Source organism: Ahaetulla prasina, chromosome 11 (genome assembly GCF_028640845.1).
Source record: "Ahaetulla prasina isolate Xishuangbanna chromosome 11, ASM2864084v1, whole genome shotgun sequence".
Taxonomy (NCBI): domain Eukaryota; kingdom Metazoa; phylum Chordata; class Lepidosauria; order Squamata; family Colubridae; genus Ahaetulla; species Ahaetulla prasina.
In genome coordinates, this window is record NC_080549.1 from 18,501,380 (window position 1) to 18,521,588 (window position 20,209).

The 20,209-nt window shown below is 41.7% G+C and overlaps 1 protein-coding gene across 1 annotated transcript in view; it reads right to left on the bottom strand.

Annotated features, from left to right (window-relative positions):
* The window catches only part of TENM1 (teneurin transmembrane protein 1), a 544,190-nt gene that overhangs the window by 34,503 nt on the left and 489,478 nt on the right, over positions 1–20,209 (bottom strand). The window contains exons 23-24 of the mRNA XM_058196608.1: positions 12,171–12,537; positions 6,588–7,098 (exon numbers count right to left, since the gene is read on the bottom strand). Coding sequence (XP_058052591.1) covers positions 6,588–7,098; positions 12,171–12,537 — 878 coding nt within the window. The remainder of the gene's footprint in view (positions 1–6,587; positions 7,099–12,170; positions 12,538–20,209) is intronic.

The window sequence follows — 20,209 nt, forward strand, 5'->3', positions numbered from 1 at the left end:
TGCATTTCCAGGGCATAAGTTGCCCTATGGAGGCTTTTCACAGCTGGTGCAGCCAACTGCAAAACAAATACTTTTAGAAAGCAAGGGCTGTTTTTTTTTAGCCCCAGTGTGCTCCCTAGGATCACAGCTTAATTTTATATTTCTGTATGGCCAGAGAGACTTCTTTCCAAACACAAAGCTTTCGCCATTTTTTAAAAGAAGCGTGCAATACTAGGTGGACTCAACAGGCCCACTTGTAATCATGATGAAGTTAGAAGCCATATACCATATTTTTCAGAGTATAAGACGCAGCGGAGTATAAAACGCATCTTAGTTTTTGGGGAGGAAAATAAGAAAAAAGCTGATTGGCAGGTGGATCGGCCTCTCAGAATACCCCCAATCAGCTGTTCCAGAGGTGAATTTTAGCAACAGTTTCCTTGGTTGTGAGCTCTGTGCCTTGGGGTTTTTTTTTGCTTTTTTTTCTGCCTCTGAAACTCTGTTTCAGAAAAAAAAAAATTCTGCCTCTGAAAGCCTCCGAAACAGCTTCAGAAAAACAGCCTCTGAAGCTCTGTTTGGGGCTTTTTTTCTGAAGCTCCATTTGGGTTTTTTTTCTGAAGCTCCATTTGGGGCTTTTTTTCTAAGCCCCCTTAAGCTCCATTTAGGGCTTTTTTCCTGAAGCTTCGTTTCTGATGGTTTTTTCAGCCTCTGAAACCTCCGTTTGAGAAGCTGGGCAGGGCAACATTCGGAGAATAAGACACATGCAGATTTTCACCCTTTTTTGGGGGGGAAAGGTGCGTCTTATACTCTGAAAAATACGGTAGCTTTGCTTTGAAACACAGGTAGTCCTCAACTTATGACAGTTCACTTAGTCACTCTCTTTTGTTTTCGAGAAATGTGTGCAAACACTGTTTGGCTCAAGACATTATTCATCCCCGAGCATCTCTATACATAAATAAGATCACGGAGTTCAAGGCACCGATTAAAAGTATAGAGAACTGTACTTTAAGATTACTATTATTTTTTTTAAAAGAGCCCTTTTTCATTGTGGGCCAATTCGTTTTAGGTTTAGTTTTAACACACCCTTGTTGCAACTTTCAATATTTTATTGGCACTTTTGATGCTTTGTTTTATAAGCCACCTTGCTTAACTCACCGGGGAGAAGGCAATCACGGTACATAAAAGTAATTCAAGAATAATGATGGCGAATTTATGGACAGCTATGAAGTAACGGCACAGTATAAACCTTGGAGTTCGATGTGACCTAAGAGATGGCCACAAGAGGGCACTCTGCACTAAGAAAAAGGGAATTTAAAAGAAAACGGAGCTACTGGAGCTAAGACATCCTTTTCCCTAAAACGTTTTTAACGTTTTCTATGGGTTTCAAAATGCTGCGAGAAACATATTGAGGGTTTTAGACAATGCCCCAGATGCAGGAGTATCCAGGTTTATGAATTGCAGCGATGCAGACCCGTCAAGGGTCTGCTGTTGGCATGGTTTATGTCTTCTAGCTAAGGCTTCACTGCACCGATGAGAAGTGATGACAGCTCTTCGGTGCCTCCTAATGGGAAATCCAGCTGTCCATTTCCAGCTGTTCAGGGTTCCCTCCCCCCACTTCCCACCTCCTATTCCGTTGGTTTAAAGCCAGGCTGCCAAAGCTGCTATTTTTCCCCCAACTAGGGATTCAAGCATTTACTGGTCTACCAAGAGCTGATCGGAACAGCTGATACCTTGATAACAAGACCAGAAGGTAACGCAGGCAAATTCTGTGCAATTCCCTTCCCAATTCTGCACTCATTTCTCCATGAAGACAGGACTCCCTTTGAGCGAGAGGCTGTCAAAGCGGCGCCGTCGAGTATTTAGAGACTTTCAGATCGTTCTTTTTTGAAAGCTGGACCGCTCTCCATCCCACTTGGCCTCAGGGATGATCTCAACAGAGGAATCGCGTCAAAGGGAAGCTTGACCACATTGAGAAATGACCGGCCTTCGCTTTCGAGAAAAGTGCACAACGTTGTCTGGCTTAAGGGGGCTTTTCATCCCTGGCTTATTTGGAAATGCGCTGCGAGAATAGTCAGGGATAGGGGTTTTGTTATCGGAGACGATTTTAGAGTGTTTGAATTGGTGTGAGAGACACATTGGGCAGCTGCAAGGCTTAAGGCACCTATTTCACCTCTTAAACCCAGTGGTGGGATTGAAAAAAATAACAACTTTTAATGAAGAACAAATATGAACTCAATTGGAAATTTCTGAGATCGGGGAGTGGAGGTTTAAAGGAGTGACTATGGATTATGATTTGTGTTATATTTTAATTTTTGATTGTTAGTTTTATACCCTGTATTCAGTTCTGGGAAGTCCCGGGGAGGTGGGGGGAGGGAGGGGAAGGGAGGGGGAGGGGGGATGAGGGTAGAAAATGGATTGATGGTTAATGTACAGAGATGATTGAAGATGTATAATCAATGTAAGATCGGAGCTGCCTGGCTATCATTTCAGAATGATGGGAAGGAAGGAAGTAGAAGAAAGAAGGAGATAGGAAACAGAAGAGGAGGAAGAGGAAAGGAAGGAAGAGGGATAGAAGAGGGAGAAGAAAAGAGTAGGGAGGAAGGAGGAGAGGAGGTAGATAAGAGAAGGGGAGGATGGTCGTGGAAAGTAGAAGAAGGTAGAGAAGGGAAGAGAGTAGGAAGGGGGCGGTGACCGGGCAGGTCCGATTAATTGTATATGATGGTACATTAAATATGTTATTGGATATGAATGTTAAAATAAAACTTTTTATAAAAAAATAAATAAAAAAAAATTAACAACCGGTTCGCCGCCTGGTTGCTGGGTAGGTATGGCCATGGGGGCATGACCAGTGGTGGGATTCAAATAATTTAACAACTGGTTCTCTGCCCTAATGATTTCTTCCAACAACCAGTTCACCAAACTGCTCAGAAAGTTAACAACCAGTTTTCCCGAAGTGGTGCGAACTGGCTGAATCCCACCACTGGGCGTGGCCTACTCGGCTTTCTGCACTATGAAAGGGGGGGGGGGCGTTTACACCCTCCCAAGGCTCCAGAGGCTTTCCTCAAGCCTCCAGGAGGGCGAAAACAGCCTCCCCCAGATTCCGGAGGCCAGGAACGGGCCCATTTCCAGACTTTTGGTAGGCCTGTTTTCTACCCTCTGAGGCTCTATAGTCTTTCCTCAAGCCTCTAGGCTCCCTCCCATAGCCTCTGTGGAGGCCCTGCACTTACCTCGCATCCAAAATGGGCCACGTGGAAACTCCTGGGAGGGGCAAGGGGGGCGGAGTCAGCCAGACCTTGGATACAACTGGTCCAGCGAACCAGATTAAAATTAACATCCGGTTCGCCCTAACCGATCCGAACCGGCTGAATTCCAGCCCTGCTTAAAATCCACCTCCATCCGAATGCATTAGAAGGGACAAACCATTGGTCCCTTTCACCTGGGAAGGTTCTCCAGGACACTTTTTATATCACTGGTTTCCAAGGACATTTTTGCAGGTCCATGTGAACCCCTTGAGCATCTTGACAACAAGAGAACCAACTAGTAGCGGCAGCAGGTTAGAATCTTGTTGGAAAATGGCGGTAGGATTTAGACCTATATACCGCTTCACAGTGCTTTGCAGCCCCCTCTCTCTAAGAGGTTTACAGAGGCAGCATATGGCCAACAATCTAATAAGAAATGAAGTTATTGCAGCTACCATGGATTGGAATAGCACAATGTAATATCAAAAGAAAAATAATAGCGAAGAAAAGAAATGCAACCTGCATAACAGGAGGTGTGACATTCAAAGAAATCAAATGACACTAAAAGCGGTGCTATAATTTAGAGCATAAAGAGGGTTTTTTTTTTAGTTTAAAAGAGAGCATAGCAGAATAACAAACTGTCTGCTAATATAGGTAGTCCTTGCTTAATAATTAATCACCATTCAAATTACAACTGACCCCCTCCAATACATTAGCAATAGCACTTAGATTTATATATCCCTTCTCTAAGTGATTTACAGAGTCAACCTATTGCCCCCAACCATCTGGGTCCTCATTTTACCAACGTCGGAAGGATGGAAGGCTGAGTCAACCTTGAGCCGGTAAGAATTGAACTGCAGTCAGTCGGCAGTCAGCAGAAGTAGCCTGCAATACTGCATTCTAACCACTGCACCACCACAGCTCATGTCCACTGACTCAGGAAAGGATCAAGAGAAGCCATTAAGAGGCAGAAAAGATCCTGGGATTCAGGGGATGTTTTCTCAGAGTGACATACAAAATGAGTAGCCATACAATTTATCAGAAAATACAAACCACTAAAACCACTACAGAACAGCCAACATGGGATATGAAAAGGATAACACTGCCATACATCAAAAAACATCTCAGAAACATGATTATTACATCCCAGTAACATACACACTGATTAAAGCCTTCCAAAGCATGTTGAGTAAATCACAAGTGTCCAAGGGAAAAGAAAAAAGGAATTGTTTACAACAGATAGTATGAAGACTAGTACAGCCACTATATAGGATAGAGAGGCAGAAGATTAGCAGAGGGCATTTCTTGAATATCAATTACCCATAGCAGTTAGAAGACACAGTGAAAATTCCTTCATTTCATAATACATGGACAGATTTATGCATAGTTTCAACTGGATCATGTTACATCCAAGAAAGCTAGGGAATGCCTGAAAGATTGGCACTCAGTTCTCTGAGGAATTCTTACTCATAATTCTTATGAGTCACAGTGGCGCAGTGGTTAGAGTGCAGTACTGCAGGCTACTTCTGCTGACTGTCGGCTGACTGCAATTTGGCAGTTCGAATCTCACCAGGCTCAAGGTTGACTCAGCCTTCCATCCTTCCGAGGTGGATAAAATGAGGACCCAGATTGTTGGGGGCAAGAGGCTGACTTTGTGAAACTGCTTAGAGAGGGCTGTAAAAGCACTATGAAGCGGTATGTAAGTCTAAGTGCTATTGCTATAGCTACTAAGAGAGATGAAATGATGGAAGGGGCTGAAGTTGCGGGAATTTTAGGGGTAAGTGACCATGTCAAGGGTCTCTTGCTTGGACAGGGGGTTGGACTAGAAGTCCTCTGAGATCCCTTCCAACTCTGTTATTCAGACAAAACAGCCATCAACAGGCACACAGAGATATACAACATTTACACATTAAACAACAAAACCAGAACCAGTACCCTACACTTACATAAACCGGAATTAATCCAGGATTAACACCAGACAAAAATCAAACAGTAAACAATACCCTAATCAAGGAACTACCAAGGAAAAAGATTACTCCCGCCCACAAGCTATTGTAAACAAATAGAGAGCAGACCTCATTCTCACTAGCACTGATGATGTCACCTAGTTGGGTAATGAAATGTTTGCAAGCAAGCAACCAAGCTCAGAGAGCATCAAGGCCTCCACAGTTCAGCCCTGAGCTATATAAATATATATATATATTCTCTTCCATCGGTACTTAAGTTAAAATTTAGCCTTAGCAACAGATCTCAATGAATAACTTTGGTGTGATCATTTCCAATGTTCTGCTAGCTAATATAGCTCTTTTTAAAAGAAAAAAAACCTGAACAATCATTCCTGGTCACCTTGAGAGCAAGATTTTAAAATAAATAAAAAGTAAAGCGCAAGTCATAAATGAATCTGTCATTTTGTAACCAAACTGATCCCTCTAATTGATTTTGCTATTTTAGCTTGATCCTACCGCTTCCGTCCATGAGAACAATACGATGGTTGTTAAGCAGTCCGCAGAATTGGTTTTGACAGACTGTTTGATAAAAAGGGGCCTTTTTAGACACTTATTTGTATTTGCTGTGAACTGTCCAGGATTACATTGTATAAAATGGGTATCTATATAAATCTTATAAATAAATAAGTGCATACGTAAATAAATAAATAACAACTGCATTCCCCGATACAGCTGATAGGGGGCCATATAGATCTTATAAATAAACGAACAGGTAACTATTGCATTAAATATCTGACATAAAACAGAGGTTTTTGATCGATCAAATTAACTTTTTGAATGGATGAATTCCTGTACAAGGTTGAACATGACGTGCAAACTCAGTCAAGGTGTTTTAAGATTTCTGAATGAATACATGATATTGCACGTCTTGCAAATCGGGAGCTACAGGTGGCCCTTGGCTGACATCAGTTCGTTGAGTGACCATTCAAGGTTGCAACGGCATTGAAAAAAAGTCATTCATGTTTTTCATACCGACGACCATTTGCAACATCCCCATGGTCACGTGATCAAAATTTAGATGCTTGGCAACTGGTTCGTACTTATGACCATTGTGTTGCGCCCCATTTTGGGACCTTCTGATAAGCAAAGACAGTGGGGGAAACCAGATTCACTTAACCACCGTGTTGCTAACTTAACAACTGCAATGATTCACTTAACAACCGTGACAAGAAAGGTCATCAAATAGGGCAGAACTCACTTAATACCTGTCTCACTTAGCAACAGAAATTTGGGGCTCAATTGAGGGGGGGTCATAAGTCAAGGACTACCTATATTATGGACAAGTTGGATTTTTGGTGGTGGAATGAGGGGCAAATAATTTTATAAGCGAAGCAGTGGCTTTTAAAGGTTTGGTAAAAGCACTTACTCATAAACTGTTGTCCATCCATACTCGTTACTTTTGGTGGCGAGAAGTCCAGTGGTGCCAGGATAGGTCATTAGGGCTAAATTGTAGCCCTGAGCATAAACTCTTTTGAGAATGCCGTTGCTACTGATGGTCAACCAGTACACCTGCCCTCCTGGCATCACCATCCAAAGCGGTAAGCCACTGGCGTCCCGGCGAATATGGACCGAGTGAGCGTTGTTGCTGGTAACGGTGCCCAGTTCACCTTCCCCGTTATACGTGAAGTTATACAGAAAGTCCCTCGTAATCAGATTGAGGGTGTGCAGGTGAGTCCCGTTGTTCGTGAATTGATATAGTTCCTGATCAGCTGGAGAGGCTATCTCGTAAATATTGGCATCATTGAGGTGAGGCTTATTTTGGCTAACAGCACGAATGCGGATGTTCCCGAGGTCGGCGATGTACAAAGTGCCGTCAGGAGACACAGCGAGGGAAGAGGGAGCTTTCAGCTTGGCGTCTTTAGCGTACCCACCATCACCTGAAAAATAGGAAGAGAACCGTGTCAACCATTACAAATCTGCAGCAAAATAAAGAAAGTGTCAGGGTTCCAAGTAACAAACCCAACGCAAGCAAAACTCTGGGGCCTGGAGTTTCCTCAAAGTATGAATTTATTCGAAGTATGAATGACTCAAGGATAAAACATACAAAGAACGGTTGCTGGAACTGGATATGTCTAATTTATGAAAAGAAGGACCAGGGGAGACATGATAGCAGTCTTCCAATAACTCAGGGGCTGCCACAAAGAAGAGGGAGTCAAGCTATTCTCCAAAGCACCTGAGGGTAGAACAAGAAGCAATGTGGGGAAACTAATCAAGGAGAGAAGCAACCTAGAACTAAGGAGAAATTTCCTGACAATTAATCAACGGAATGACTTGCCTCCAGAAGTTGTGAATGCTCTAATACGTTTTTAGAATAGAATAGAATAGAATTTTTTATTGGCCAAGTGTGATTGGACACACAAGGAATTTGTCTTGGTGCATATGCTCTCAGTGTACATAAAAGAAAAGATACGTTCATCAAGGTACAACATCTACAACACAATTGATGATCAATATATCAATATAAATCATAAGGATTGCCAGCAACAAGTTATAGTCATACAGTCATAAGTGGAAAGAGATTGGTGATGGGAACTATGAAACGATTAATAGTAGTGCAGATTCAGTAAATAGTCTGACAGTGTTGAGGGAATTATTTGTTTAGCAGAGTGATGGCCTTCGGGAAAAAACTGTTCTTGTGTCTAATTGTTCTGGTGTGCAGTGCTCTATAGCGTCGTTTTGAGGGTAGGAGTTGAAACAGTTTATGTCCAGGATGCGAGGGATCTGCAAATATTTTCACGGCCCTCTTCTTGATTCGTGCAGTATACAGGTCCTCAATGGAAGGCAAGTTGGTAGCAATTATTTTTTCTGCAGTTCTAATTATCCTCTGAAGTCTGTGTTTTTCTTGTTGGGTTGCAGAACCGAACCAGACAGTTATAGAGGTGCAAATGACAGACTCAATAATTCCTCTGTAGAACTGGATCAGCAGCTCCTTGGGCAGTTTGAGCTTACTGAGTTGGCGCAGAAAGAACATTCTTTGTTGTCCTTTTTTAATGATGTTTTTGATGTTAGCTGTCCATTTGAGATCTTGCGATATGATAGAACCCAGAAATTTGAAGGTTTCTACTGTTGATACTGTGTTGTCAAGTATTGTGAGAGGTGGAAGTATGGAAGGGTTTTTCCTAAAGTCTACCACCATTTCTACGGTTTTGAGTGTGTTCAGTTCCAGATTGTTTTGGTTGCACCACAAGGCTAGTCGTTCGACCTCTCGTCTATATGCGGATTCGTCATTGTCTCGAATGAGACCAATCACTGTTGTGTCATCTGCGAACTTCAGTAGCTTAAGATGTTGGATAACCATTTGTCTGAAGTGGTGTAGGGTTTCCTGCCTAAGCAGGGATGCTTTCTCACTTGGATGAGAAGCGAAAGATTTTCAAGGGAAAAAAAAAACCCAAGGAAGTCCTGTTGCCTTTTGGAAAAGTGCCTTTGGGACAACCGTGACCTGGATGATGGAGGAGCTCCATAGACATTAATGCAAATGTCAAGGATGAAAAAGTGAGGTGAACTTCAACATCAATATTGTTATGATTGACAAAAGCATTAAATACTCTAATATTTTCTTCCAAGAATTTATAGCCACCAGGGAACATTCTCAGTCTATAGAATTGAATAATAGTGATATCCTGTTTGATACTTTATAGAACTGTTTCTCAACCTTGGCAACCTTAAAATGTGTGGACTTCAACTCCCAGAATTCCTCAGCAAACCATGTTAAGGTTGCCAAGATTGAGAAATACTACTTTATGGAGTCAAAGTTGAAAAAAAACAACACCATTGTCGCCATTGAATAAAGGTAAAGGTAAAGACATATGTGCTAGTTGTTCCTGACTCTAGGGGGCAGTGCTCATCTCTCTTTCAAAGCTGAAAAGCCAGAACTGTCCGAAGACGTCTCCATGGTCCTTTGGCCGGCATGACTAAATGCCAAAGGTGCACGGAACGCTGTTCCCTTCCCACCAAAGGTGGTCCCTATTTTTCTACTTGCATTTTTTACATGCTTTCGAACTGCTAGGTTGGCAGAAGCTGGAACAAGTAACAGGAGCTCACCCCGTTACGTGGCACTAGGGATTCGAACCACTGAACTGCCGACCTTTCGATCGACAAGCTCAGCATCTTAACCACTGAGCCACCGCCATCGAATACAGCCTTCTAATCCAGTTGTCTAACCCACTTCAGCAGCTCCAAAGACGAGAGTTTCCCATCTCTCTGTTTCACTCTTTAAATATTTTTAGTATTGGGAAATATTTTCCTAACTTCATTTAGCCCTTGGTTGCATTCCCACCTGTTGGTGAGCCAAGATTTTTTTCAAACCATCCTTAAAATGTGTTCCATGATCTCCATGGAACAATAACCCAGAAATGGGTAGATACAGGACCCATGGTAAGCTCCAAACAAAATGACTGTGCTGCGATTTACTGTTACATCCAACTTTGGAGGTTGAGCGTTGCACGCACAACCCTGCTGTTTTGGAACCTCGTACAATCCAAGCTGACAAAAACGCAGTGACAATCACAGCAGAAAACGTTACCTTGGCAGCATTACACTGTCATCCAGAAATGCAATGACATGTCGAGTCAAAATCATTTTATGCTGTAAGCGACGAGAACACAGATGTGCTAAAGTGATTGTATTTCATTCGAGGCCTCCGCTTTAGATTAATACGAACAGGAAGTTTAAATAGGTATCACAGTTGATGTTTGTTTGTTTATCTATCACACTTCTTAATCACCCATCCCTCTCAGAGAGGCGCTCTGGGAGATGTGCAATTTAATCAATAAAATTAAGCATTTAAAGCAGAATAATTTAAGATTATTTTTTTTAAAAAAATATTAAATTTAAATTAAATATTAAATTTTAAAAAATGACATTGTAAAATGAGAAAAAATGGAGAATTCCAATGGGTAGCAAGGGGTTAATTCTTTCCCAACCCATCAAGTTAAGATTTACTCAGAATTTGTCAGGCGTAAGCAGCCAGAAAACTCCAAGAATGGGTCAAATAGGTTATTATTTCTTATTATTTCTTATTAAATTTATTTGCCACCCCATCTGGCCTCGAGAAGCCTCTATTTCTATATAGGTTTCCTTGTTGTTGATCACGTGCTTACAAGAATCTCACCAGACTGTTTGCCTTCAGCAAATATAGATCTAAAGGTTTGATCTCTATATTAGCAAACCTCAAAGTTTTGCTCCCCTCAATGGACTCAAAGCTGGAATTCTGTAGAGATTCTCAGTCATCCATGGTTGTCCCAAAAGTCCTTTTTCAGGACGCACCTGGACTTTCTTGTTTTTTTTTCCCTTTGAAGACGTTTCACTTCTCATCCAAGAAGCTTCTTCAGCTCTGACAGGACAATGGAGAATGGAAGGATTTATACTCCTTGAAGACAGCTGGTCATCTGCACCCTTTTAGAGGGTCGTTGAAACACTTGGAGGTTTATCTGTGTTCTCAGGTTCACCTGAATAATGCTTCTGGTTCCTTTAGCCTGCAATTTTTTCCCTCTGGAAATCCTTTCCTACTCCCAAACCATTCAAAAGGCGTCCATCCCAAATTGTATAGCTAAATGTCTGTAGAGATTCTCAGTCATCCAGGCCATGGTTGTCCCAAAGGTGCTTTTTCAGGAGGCAACCGGACTTCCTTGTTTTTTTCTTTGAAGATGGTTCACTTCTCATTCAAGAAGCTTCTTCAGCTGGAATGTTTTTTTAAGTTCCCCTGCCTGTACTTCCTGTTCCACAACCAGTGGCTCCTCCACAGAGTTGTGAATTACATTAATAGCATTGGGTCTCCCTCATCACTTGCATTATAAAATCACAGGGCTGGGAGAGACCTTTGGAGCAGGAGTGAAATCCAGCAGGTTCTGACAGGTTCTGGAGAACCGGTAGTGGAAATTTTGAGTGGTTCAGAGAACCAGCAAATACCACCTCTGGCTGGCCCCAGAGTGGTATTTGGGGATTTTGGGGAATGGGGATTTTGCAGTATCCTACCCCTGGAGTGGGGTAGGAATGGAGTTTTTGCAGTATCCTTTTGCCATGCCCACCAAGCCATGCCCACAGAACCAGTAGTAAAAAAATTTGGATTTCACCACTGCTTTGGAGGTCTTCTAGTCCGAGGCAGGAGTCCTTATGCCACCTACTGATAATGGAGCACAGTTGCCCTATTTCTTCTCGCACAGGGCATAGTCCTTGCATTGACACAGAAGAATCAGAATGCTAGCAATCCTCAAGCTGACTAATTATTTCACTTCAAAGAAAAAAAAAAAGTAAGCCAATTTTGCAATTAAGATAATGTCATTCATCCCGGCAACAACACCTTCTTGTTTTTAAAGCATGTGAACTCTGCCCTCCTACCAGGCAAAGCAGCCCTCAGTGGAACTGAAGTCCACATTAATGTTGGTAATATAACTGTACTTTCCAACTCTGGAAACCAGGAGCAACATTTGCCTTCAAAGAGTAGACAAGAGAGACTTGGAGGGGGTGAAAGCTTGCCTTCTACAAGCTGCAAAATTGAATCTACAGTCATGATTTTGTGAAAACCTGACTTGTTTTGTTTTCAGGCATCCCAGTTTCAAAATAGGATGCTTGATCATGGATGGAATGCTTCCATCGTTCCAAAGTGAGGCTTAAACTGGCATCAAAAAACAAGCTTAACATTCAGGGAGGAGATTAGAGAGAGAGGCAGAGCCGGGGCCTTCTGTCCTCTTCCCAGGTGGAGAGGCAGCTATTTTCTGGGTCTCAGCTGAGTGAGGGGGAGTGTTGGGGTCTGCCAGTAGCCTGTGGAGCTGGCAACTGAGTCGGACAGTGATGAGGCTGAGGAAGAACATGGAGGCTGGAGAAGGCCCAGATGAGGGCTTTGTGTCGGAGGCAGAGGTGGGGCCAGGGCCATCTGGGAGTGATGTGCGGACTCCGGCTTATCGTTACTTGCTAAGTCTGGGTCAGAACAGGAGAATTCATCATCACTTGCCTGAGAAACAATCACAGTTGGGATCAATCTTACAGTCACAATCTGTTGGTGCACCAGCAATGACCGAGATTTCTCCATTGGTGGTAACCTGCTGGATACGGTTGATCTTCCTTTCGTCCGTCTCGGCGATGTACAACACACCGCTGTGAGAGACGCCAACAGCACGGGCCGATTCGAGGGTGGAATGGATGGCCACTTTGCTGACCAGCACGTGGTCAACGCCCGGAACCTGGCAGTGAATGGGGCGCCCTGCGATGATGCGAACCCGTCCGTTCTGAGAGATTTGCAGGACAATGTTGTTGTCCAGCACGTACAACGAGTTGTCGAGAGGGTTGACAGCCAGATCTGTGGGCCATTCTAAACGAACCTGGAATGCGAAAAGGAATAAAAGATATTCAAATGATTTTTACGCTTTTTTTTTTTTTAAAAAAGCGTAAACAAAAGAATGATATCTTCAAAAATTACTGTACATTAGATATGAAATTAAATTTTTTTAAATGATATTGGGGATGCTCGACTGCCATTTCAGGAAGAAAAGGAGAGAGGAGTAGAAGGAAGGAAGAAAGTAGGTAGGAATGAGTAGAGAAGGAGGAGGGGAATAAGAAGGTTAGATAGGGTGGAAGAAGGGAGGAGTGGAGAAGGAGGAGAGGAAGTAGTAAAGTGAAGGAGATGAAGGATGTGAAAGTAGTAGAGGGTAGAGAGGGAGGTTGTGAAGAAAGGAAGTGGCAATCGGGCAGGCCTGAATCAGTAATAAATAAAAATTTAATGATTAATGATGGATAATAGTTTGTACATAAATATGATGTTGCAAAATGGAAATAAAAAATATTTATAAAAAAAAACAAAAAAACAAAAGAATGATGTTGCCTTCCCATTCATTCAATTATTCTTTAAGCGGTTGTGGATAGATATTTTTAAATAGACAATTAAGTTGTTTATCGATTGCAGTACAGCAAATAGGGTCCTAATGGTTACATATTTTATGTATTGTTGCAGACTTCAGACTGATTCATGGCATGAGGCGTTTCAGGAAAGAGTTTTTGTAATTTGTCTGAGGGGGAAAACACTGTTTTCTCATCCAGAAATGCTAAGATTGGAGTTCAATAGAGTAGGAATAGGAATCAGAATCGGAATCGGAATCGGAATCGGATTAGGAATAGACTAGACTAGACTAGAACAGAACAGAACAGCTCAGCACAGCACAGCACAGCACAACATATCATAGCATAAAATAGCATGGCATGGCATGGCATGGCATGGCATGGCATGGCATGGCATAGCATACAGAGGTGGGTTTCAGCAGGTTCTGACCAGTTCTGGAGAACCGGTAGCAGAACTTTTGAGTACTTTGGAGAACGGGTAAATACTACCTCTTACTGGCCCCGTCCCCATCTATTCTCTGCCTCCCAAGGCCCAGCTGATCGGGAGGAAATGCGGATTTTGCAGTAACCTTCCCCTGGAGTGGGTGGGAATGGAGATTTTACAGTATCCTTCCCCTGCCACATCCACCAAGCCATGCCACCAAGCCATGCCATGCCCACCAAGCCACACCCACACAACCTGTAGTAGAAATTTTTGAAACCCACCACTCATAGCATAGCATAGCATAGCATAGCATAGCATAGCATAGCATAGCATAGCATAGCATAGCATAGCATAGCATAGCACAGCACAGCACAGCACAGTACAGCATAACACAGCATAGCATAGAGCTGGTATTCAGCCGGTTCATGCTGGTTCGGGCGAACCGGTAGTGGTGACCTGCGGGTGCACCAACCCACCCAGGCACACTCCTGTCCTATATCACTGTGTTTTTGACACTGCATGCATGTGTGGAAAGCACGCAGAAGCGAATTGCCATGTTGTTTGATGCCACACACCAGTGCTGGGTGAACCGGTTGCTACAATATGTGCCTTCCACCTCTGATAGCATAGCATAGCACAGACCAGAACAAAAAATTTATTGTCACTTTAAACGTACACTAATTAGCATACCATTATGCATGTATCTACTGAAAATAATGTAATGTTTTCATAAGAAAAAATAATATCTTCAGTCTGTCTATTCTCCGAGATGATGTATACTTACCAGGGCCATGGAATGCCTTGGATTTAATTTCAAAATATGTTTCAGAGCTTGGAGGGGAGCAAATATGATCTTGAACTGTAATTCTTAGTATCAGAAATGTTTCGCTGCTAGGAAAAGACGCAGCTGCTTTAAAGAGTTGCAAATGTGTGCTACATTCAGATTCCTGAGCTCTCCAAAGCACCTTTTGGGTACCTAATTCAAAGTGTTGCCCATTGTTATGTTCATATATTTTATAAAAAGGAGACTAAGAAAGTTAGGTTTAAAACTCCTTAGGAAGCCCTTCAGTGCCATTCCAAAATTAAATGGATTTCTTTTTATCCATTTAACTTATTTTTATCTTAGTCAGATGCTGCAATTAATTTGCCATATAAGCTCTAGTGGTAGAGGCAGTTTGGAGAAGAATTTCGAAATGGAAAAATTGAGTGGTTACCACCACGTAGTAGTAACAGATCTGTGTGCGTCAATGAGTGACAAAGCTGAAAATATGAATCGGTGAATCATTTTTTTCTAAAAATATTTGACTACTTGGCATTAAGATGGATGTGGCTGGATTCATCACTGTGTCAAGAAATGGACTTCTTGTACGGAGAAGATGGATAGGATGATCTATTTGGGGACATTCTGAAGCCCTTGGTCATTTATTTTGCTTTCTTCCTTAATTTGGATCCAACTCTCTCTTATAATTCAATAATACTATGGAAGTATTGAAGATGAAACCCAACTAAACTTCATGAAATTGCTAATGGAAAATTACTCCACTTCTTACCAATAAGTTGTGAAGCAGTGAAGGAAACAAAAGTTCCATATAATTTCTTATATCCAAATCCAGATATGTAGTTCACGGTTGAACTGTGGAGTTCTTGATAATTCTGTGATTAGGGTTTGTTTCCAGCTTGATTGTTTCTCTGGCCTTAATCCCTCTTGAAGGATTAGCCCTTCCTTCCTTCCTTCCTTCCTTCCTTCCATCCTTCCATCCTTCCTCCCTCCCTCCCTCCCTCCCTCCCTCCTTTCTTTCTCTTTTCTTTTCTTTCTTTCCATTATTTTTTTTTGCAAATAATTCAAGTGGGCAAACAAATCCAACACAGCTTCCTTCTCCAATTTACCTCACAAAAATATTGTGAGGTGAGTTGGGCTGAGAGAGAATGACTGGCCCAAAGTCACCTAGACGGCTTTTATGGCTAAAGTGGGACTTAAACACATGTTCTCCTGTGACTTTGAGGCCCTTAATGTCTTAGTTATACAGACATGCTGGTTTCAAAGTGCCATCAAGCTCTCTTATCCAAAAGGAATACTTGCTGGTAATCACAGCTTGAAAGCAACATAATTATTATATGCACAAAAACAGAACTCTTGAAATGCTGCAGGTAGGAAGAAGCAGAGCTGGTAGGAATCTAGTCACATTCCTTCTAAATATGAAATAAACAACCCTAACCTTCCTATCCAGTATTAACCATGAAGCAGGCTCAACTTTGCTTAAATGCATAACTTAAAACATTGGAAGATTTTTGCCTCCCACCAAAATCCCAGGGACAGTAGGATTTATTTTCTTTCATTCTAAAAGGATGCAGTCTTCATTGGCGTAGAGTAGAGTAGAGTAGAACAGAATAGAGCTAGAAGAGACCTTGGAGGTCTTCTAGTCCAGCCTTCTGCTCAAGCAGGAAAACCTATATCATATTTTTTTTTTTACATTTATATCCCGCCCTTCTCCGAAGACTCAGGGCGGCTTACAGTGTGTAAGGCAATAGTCTCATTCTATTTCTATATTTACAAAGTCAACTTATTGCCCCCCCAACAATTTGGGTCCACATTTTACCTACCTTATAAAGGATGGAAGGCTGAGTCAACCTTGGACCTGGTGGGACTAGAACCTGCAGTAATTGCAGGAGCTATGTTTTAATAACAGGCTTCTTACAGCCTGAGCCACACCGTGGCCTATTTCACACAAGTGCCTGTCTAGGCTCTTCTTAAAGACCTCCAGTGATGGATCACTCATGATTTCTGAAGGAAAGCTGTTCCACTAGTTAATTGTCCTCACTGTTTCTCCTTAATTCCACGTTGCTTATCTCTTTGATTAGTTTCCAACCACAGTTTCTTGTCCTGCCCTCAGGTGCTTTGGAGAATAATTTGACCCCCTCTTCTTTGTGGCAGCCCTCATGATACTACTATCATGTCACCCCCTAATTCTTCTTTAGACTAGCCAGACCCAAATCCTGCAGCCATTCTTCATATGTTTTAGTCTCCAGGCCTTTGATCATTTTAGTTGCTATTCTCTTTTCCAAAGTCTTGACCTTTTTTTTGTAGTATGGTGATCAAAATTGGTTGCAGTATTCCAGGTGTGGTCTTACTGGGGTTTTATAAAGTGGCACTGATATTTCAAGAATAGAGGAATTGGCAAACAGGACAAAAAATATCTTCTTCCTTCAAATCTGGTGGTGTCCTGTCTTCTTTTTCAATCGAAAGAGTCCTTTTATTTGCCAAAATGTCCTTCTAGAGGAAAAAAAAAACCCAATGTTTTTTGAAGTTCTGATGTATTCTGTGGCATAGCCAAATGAAGCCCTTGGCAGATTTTTCCAGAAGGGAAAGTGCTGTTTGTAAAACTTAGTTGCTGGCTTGTAACGTGATGCAAATTTAGAGATTTATCTGCATACTTTATGTTACTTAAATAGGTCAAGAACGCGCTCGAGTTATTATAATGTAATTTGTGGCTCTAGCAACATTCAGTACTTATTAACTATGTATTATTTGGTAATAATGCGTTTGAGGAGTGATTCAGATGTAGAGGGTGGGGGGGGATGGGGAGAGAGAGGTTAGCTGCCAACTCCAGAGAAGGAACCAGACCATGTTCTCCTGTGAAGAGTGAAGTAGAGACTGATTGAATTGCAAATCAGCCCTGATGAAACTTTTTCTTTCTGAACATCAGCATCTCAGATATTTTCAAATCACGCATAAGAGTAATGCCATTTGAATTTGATTGCGTACATTCCAGAGCTGTTGGTCATAAGAATCTGGAAGCTTTGGTGCTGAAATGCTACTGGTTCGCACCGGTTCGGGCGAACCAGTAGTAATAAAAGCAAAAGTGTTACCGGTTCATCCGAACTGGTATTTCCGATGATCAGCTGTGCCGCGCAATTTAGAATATAAATCGTGCGGCACAGCTGTTCCCCCCCTCGGTGTTCTACTTACCTTCTTAAGCCTCCTTTTTTTGCGCAAAGCACGCGTTTGATGTGCACTGTGCATGTGTGCATGCACATCATGTGTTTGGCGCACACCGTGCATGCAGCGTGTGTTTGGTGCGCACCGCGCATGCACAGGCAGCAAACTGGTGGCAAACCATGGAGGATTTCACCACTGCTTTGGCGGGTGTGAAAATCTGTTGGGGGACAGAGTCTTCTGCTTTGTGCTCACTTCAGCCAGAACTGAAAATGTATTCAATCATTCTTTTGACAACTGCAATTCGATGTGATAAGAAAATTAGGCTTCTTGTGTTTTCCCCAGTTACAAAAATATCAAGTTTAAGCTAGGATCCTGTGCCAATAGAAGGGTACGTTTGTCACTCAAGGGTGAAATGCGAAGTTTACGGTGCTCTCTGAGATTTAGTTGTTTGTTGGTAGACATTTCATTACCTAACAAGGTAACATCATCAGTGTGAGCGACAGTAGGTTTATCTACAGTAGAGTCAACTACAACATATTGTATAGAATAAGGACTATGACAGCCATGATGTAGCACATACAGGCAGAAGACTAGCAGAGCGCAGTCATGAATTCCAACTAACAGTCAGAAGTCATAATAAAAACTTATTAATCTCACAACACACGAACCAGAGTTTTACTGGGGACACTGGGAGCATCCTAGACCAAGCTAAATCCCAAAAAGCTAAGGAATTCATGTCACCTTGGCATTCAGTCAAATCACACATCAATAGACACATAGAAATAAACTACATTTACACACCATTCAAAAGAGATAATTAAAAAGCTAAGGAGAAAACAAAAAGACCAGAATACCTTATCTCCAACAACAGCCAACACTCAACTAAGCAAAGATTAATACCAGACAAACAATGAAACCGATAAGAATACCCTAATCAAGGAACTACCAAGGAGATAGTCACACCTCCACAAATCTGGGAGGGCAAGTTACTGTACATAATAAAGAGAAACTTGCACTGATGATGTTACCTAGTCAAGTAATGAAATGCCTACAAGCAGCCAAGCTCAATGAGTGTTCTGCCTTTGTACAATTCTCCTTCTCCTGCAATTTTCCTATTTTCCAGTTCTTCACACAAATCCCAAGGGGTGCCTTGCATCTGATAACAATTATGATGATTACAATCACAATGATGATTTGGGGGCAGCCAAGTAGGAGTGACAGAGAGAAGGACAAAGTCAAAACCAAAACAAATCACACCAGCATCTTCTGCCACCTTGCAGCCACCAAGTATGCTCAAGCAAATTTCACTGAAGAAAAGGCTCAAGGGAACTTAAGTCCAATTTGACGATGAGGTAGAAATGGAGAAGCCAGGGAGAAAAATGAAAACCTGTAGCACAAATGTTAATAACTCCATGTGCAACTCTAAACTGCAGTTCTGAACACAAAAAGGCCTTTTTATTAACGAAAAAGCTCCAAGGACAGATTCCCATAATGGTGTGTGAACAAGGTTTTTAACTGTTTTGTCAGATCACTTGAATTTCAAGGACTGCCGATATCTGAAAATGCCCAGCAGGATTTAAAAAAAACCCCTGTGTTAATAGTTAAGGATTTTTTTGGCGGTTTTGGAATCCAAGTCCCTGACAGAATGGCTGGTGATCAGAGATGATAGGATGTAGAGTTCATCATGTGAAGGTCACCAGTTCTCCTTTCCTGACTCAATGCTAAGTAAAATTTATGTTAGGAAAGAGTAGCTTTGAGTACAATTGAGGAAAAAATCCCACTATAATTGCAGTTAAAAAAAATATAATGTGAAATGACATGTTATAGCTAAAAAGAAGAACCAATAGATGCTATTTGTATCTCAGGGTTGACATGAGGGGCCTTGGTGCTCTCTGAGCTTGCTTGTTGTCTTGAAGACATTTCATTACCTAACTAGGTAACATCATCAGTGCTAGACAGATATCAATGTCAGATAGGTAGATGGATGGATGGATGGATGGATGGATGGATGGATGGATAGATAGATAGATAGGGGCCTCTGTGGCTCAGGCTGCTAATGCAGTCTGTTATTAACACAGTTGCCTGCAATTATTGCAGGTTCTAGTCCCACCAGGTCCAAGGTTGACTCAGCCTTCCATCCTTTATAAGGTAGGTAAAATGAGGACCCAGATTGTTGGGGGCAATAAGTTGACTTTGTATATAAATATACAAATAGAATGAAGACTATTGCTAACATAGTGTTAGCCGCCCTGAGTCTCCGGAGAAGGGCGGGATATAAATGCAAATAAAATAAATAAATAAATAAATAGATAGATAGATAGATAGATATAAATAGATAGTTATAGATGATAGATAGATAGATAGATAGATAGATAGATAGATAGATAGATAGATAGATAGAAGACAAACAGACACTTAAGAGGGATCCTTGGTGCTCTCTGAGCTTGGTACTTTTCTTACAAACATTTCATTACCAAAACTAAGTAACTTTATCTGTGCTAATAAGGAATGAGATTTGCTCTCAGTTTATATTCTAATTGTTTAGTTGATCGTTGGTCTGAAATTAACCTGGTAACAATACCCCAATCAAGGAACTGCCAAACAAGCCAACAATAAATAGCCCAATCAAAGAACCTCTAAGGTCACCCCAAGGCAAGCCACTAGAATATAAACCGAGAGCAAACTTCACTGATATTATCTAATTTGGGCAATGAAACACGTGTGAGAAAAGAACTAAGGTCAGAGAGAACACCAAGGAGTTCTAAAAAGAAGTTAAATGGAAAGAATTATTGTAAAG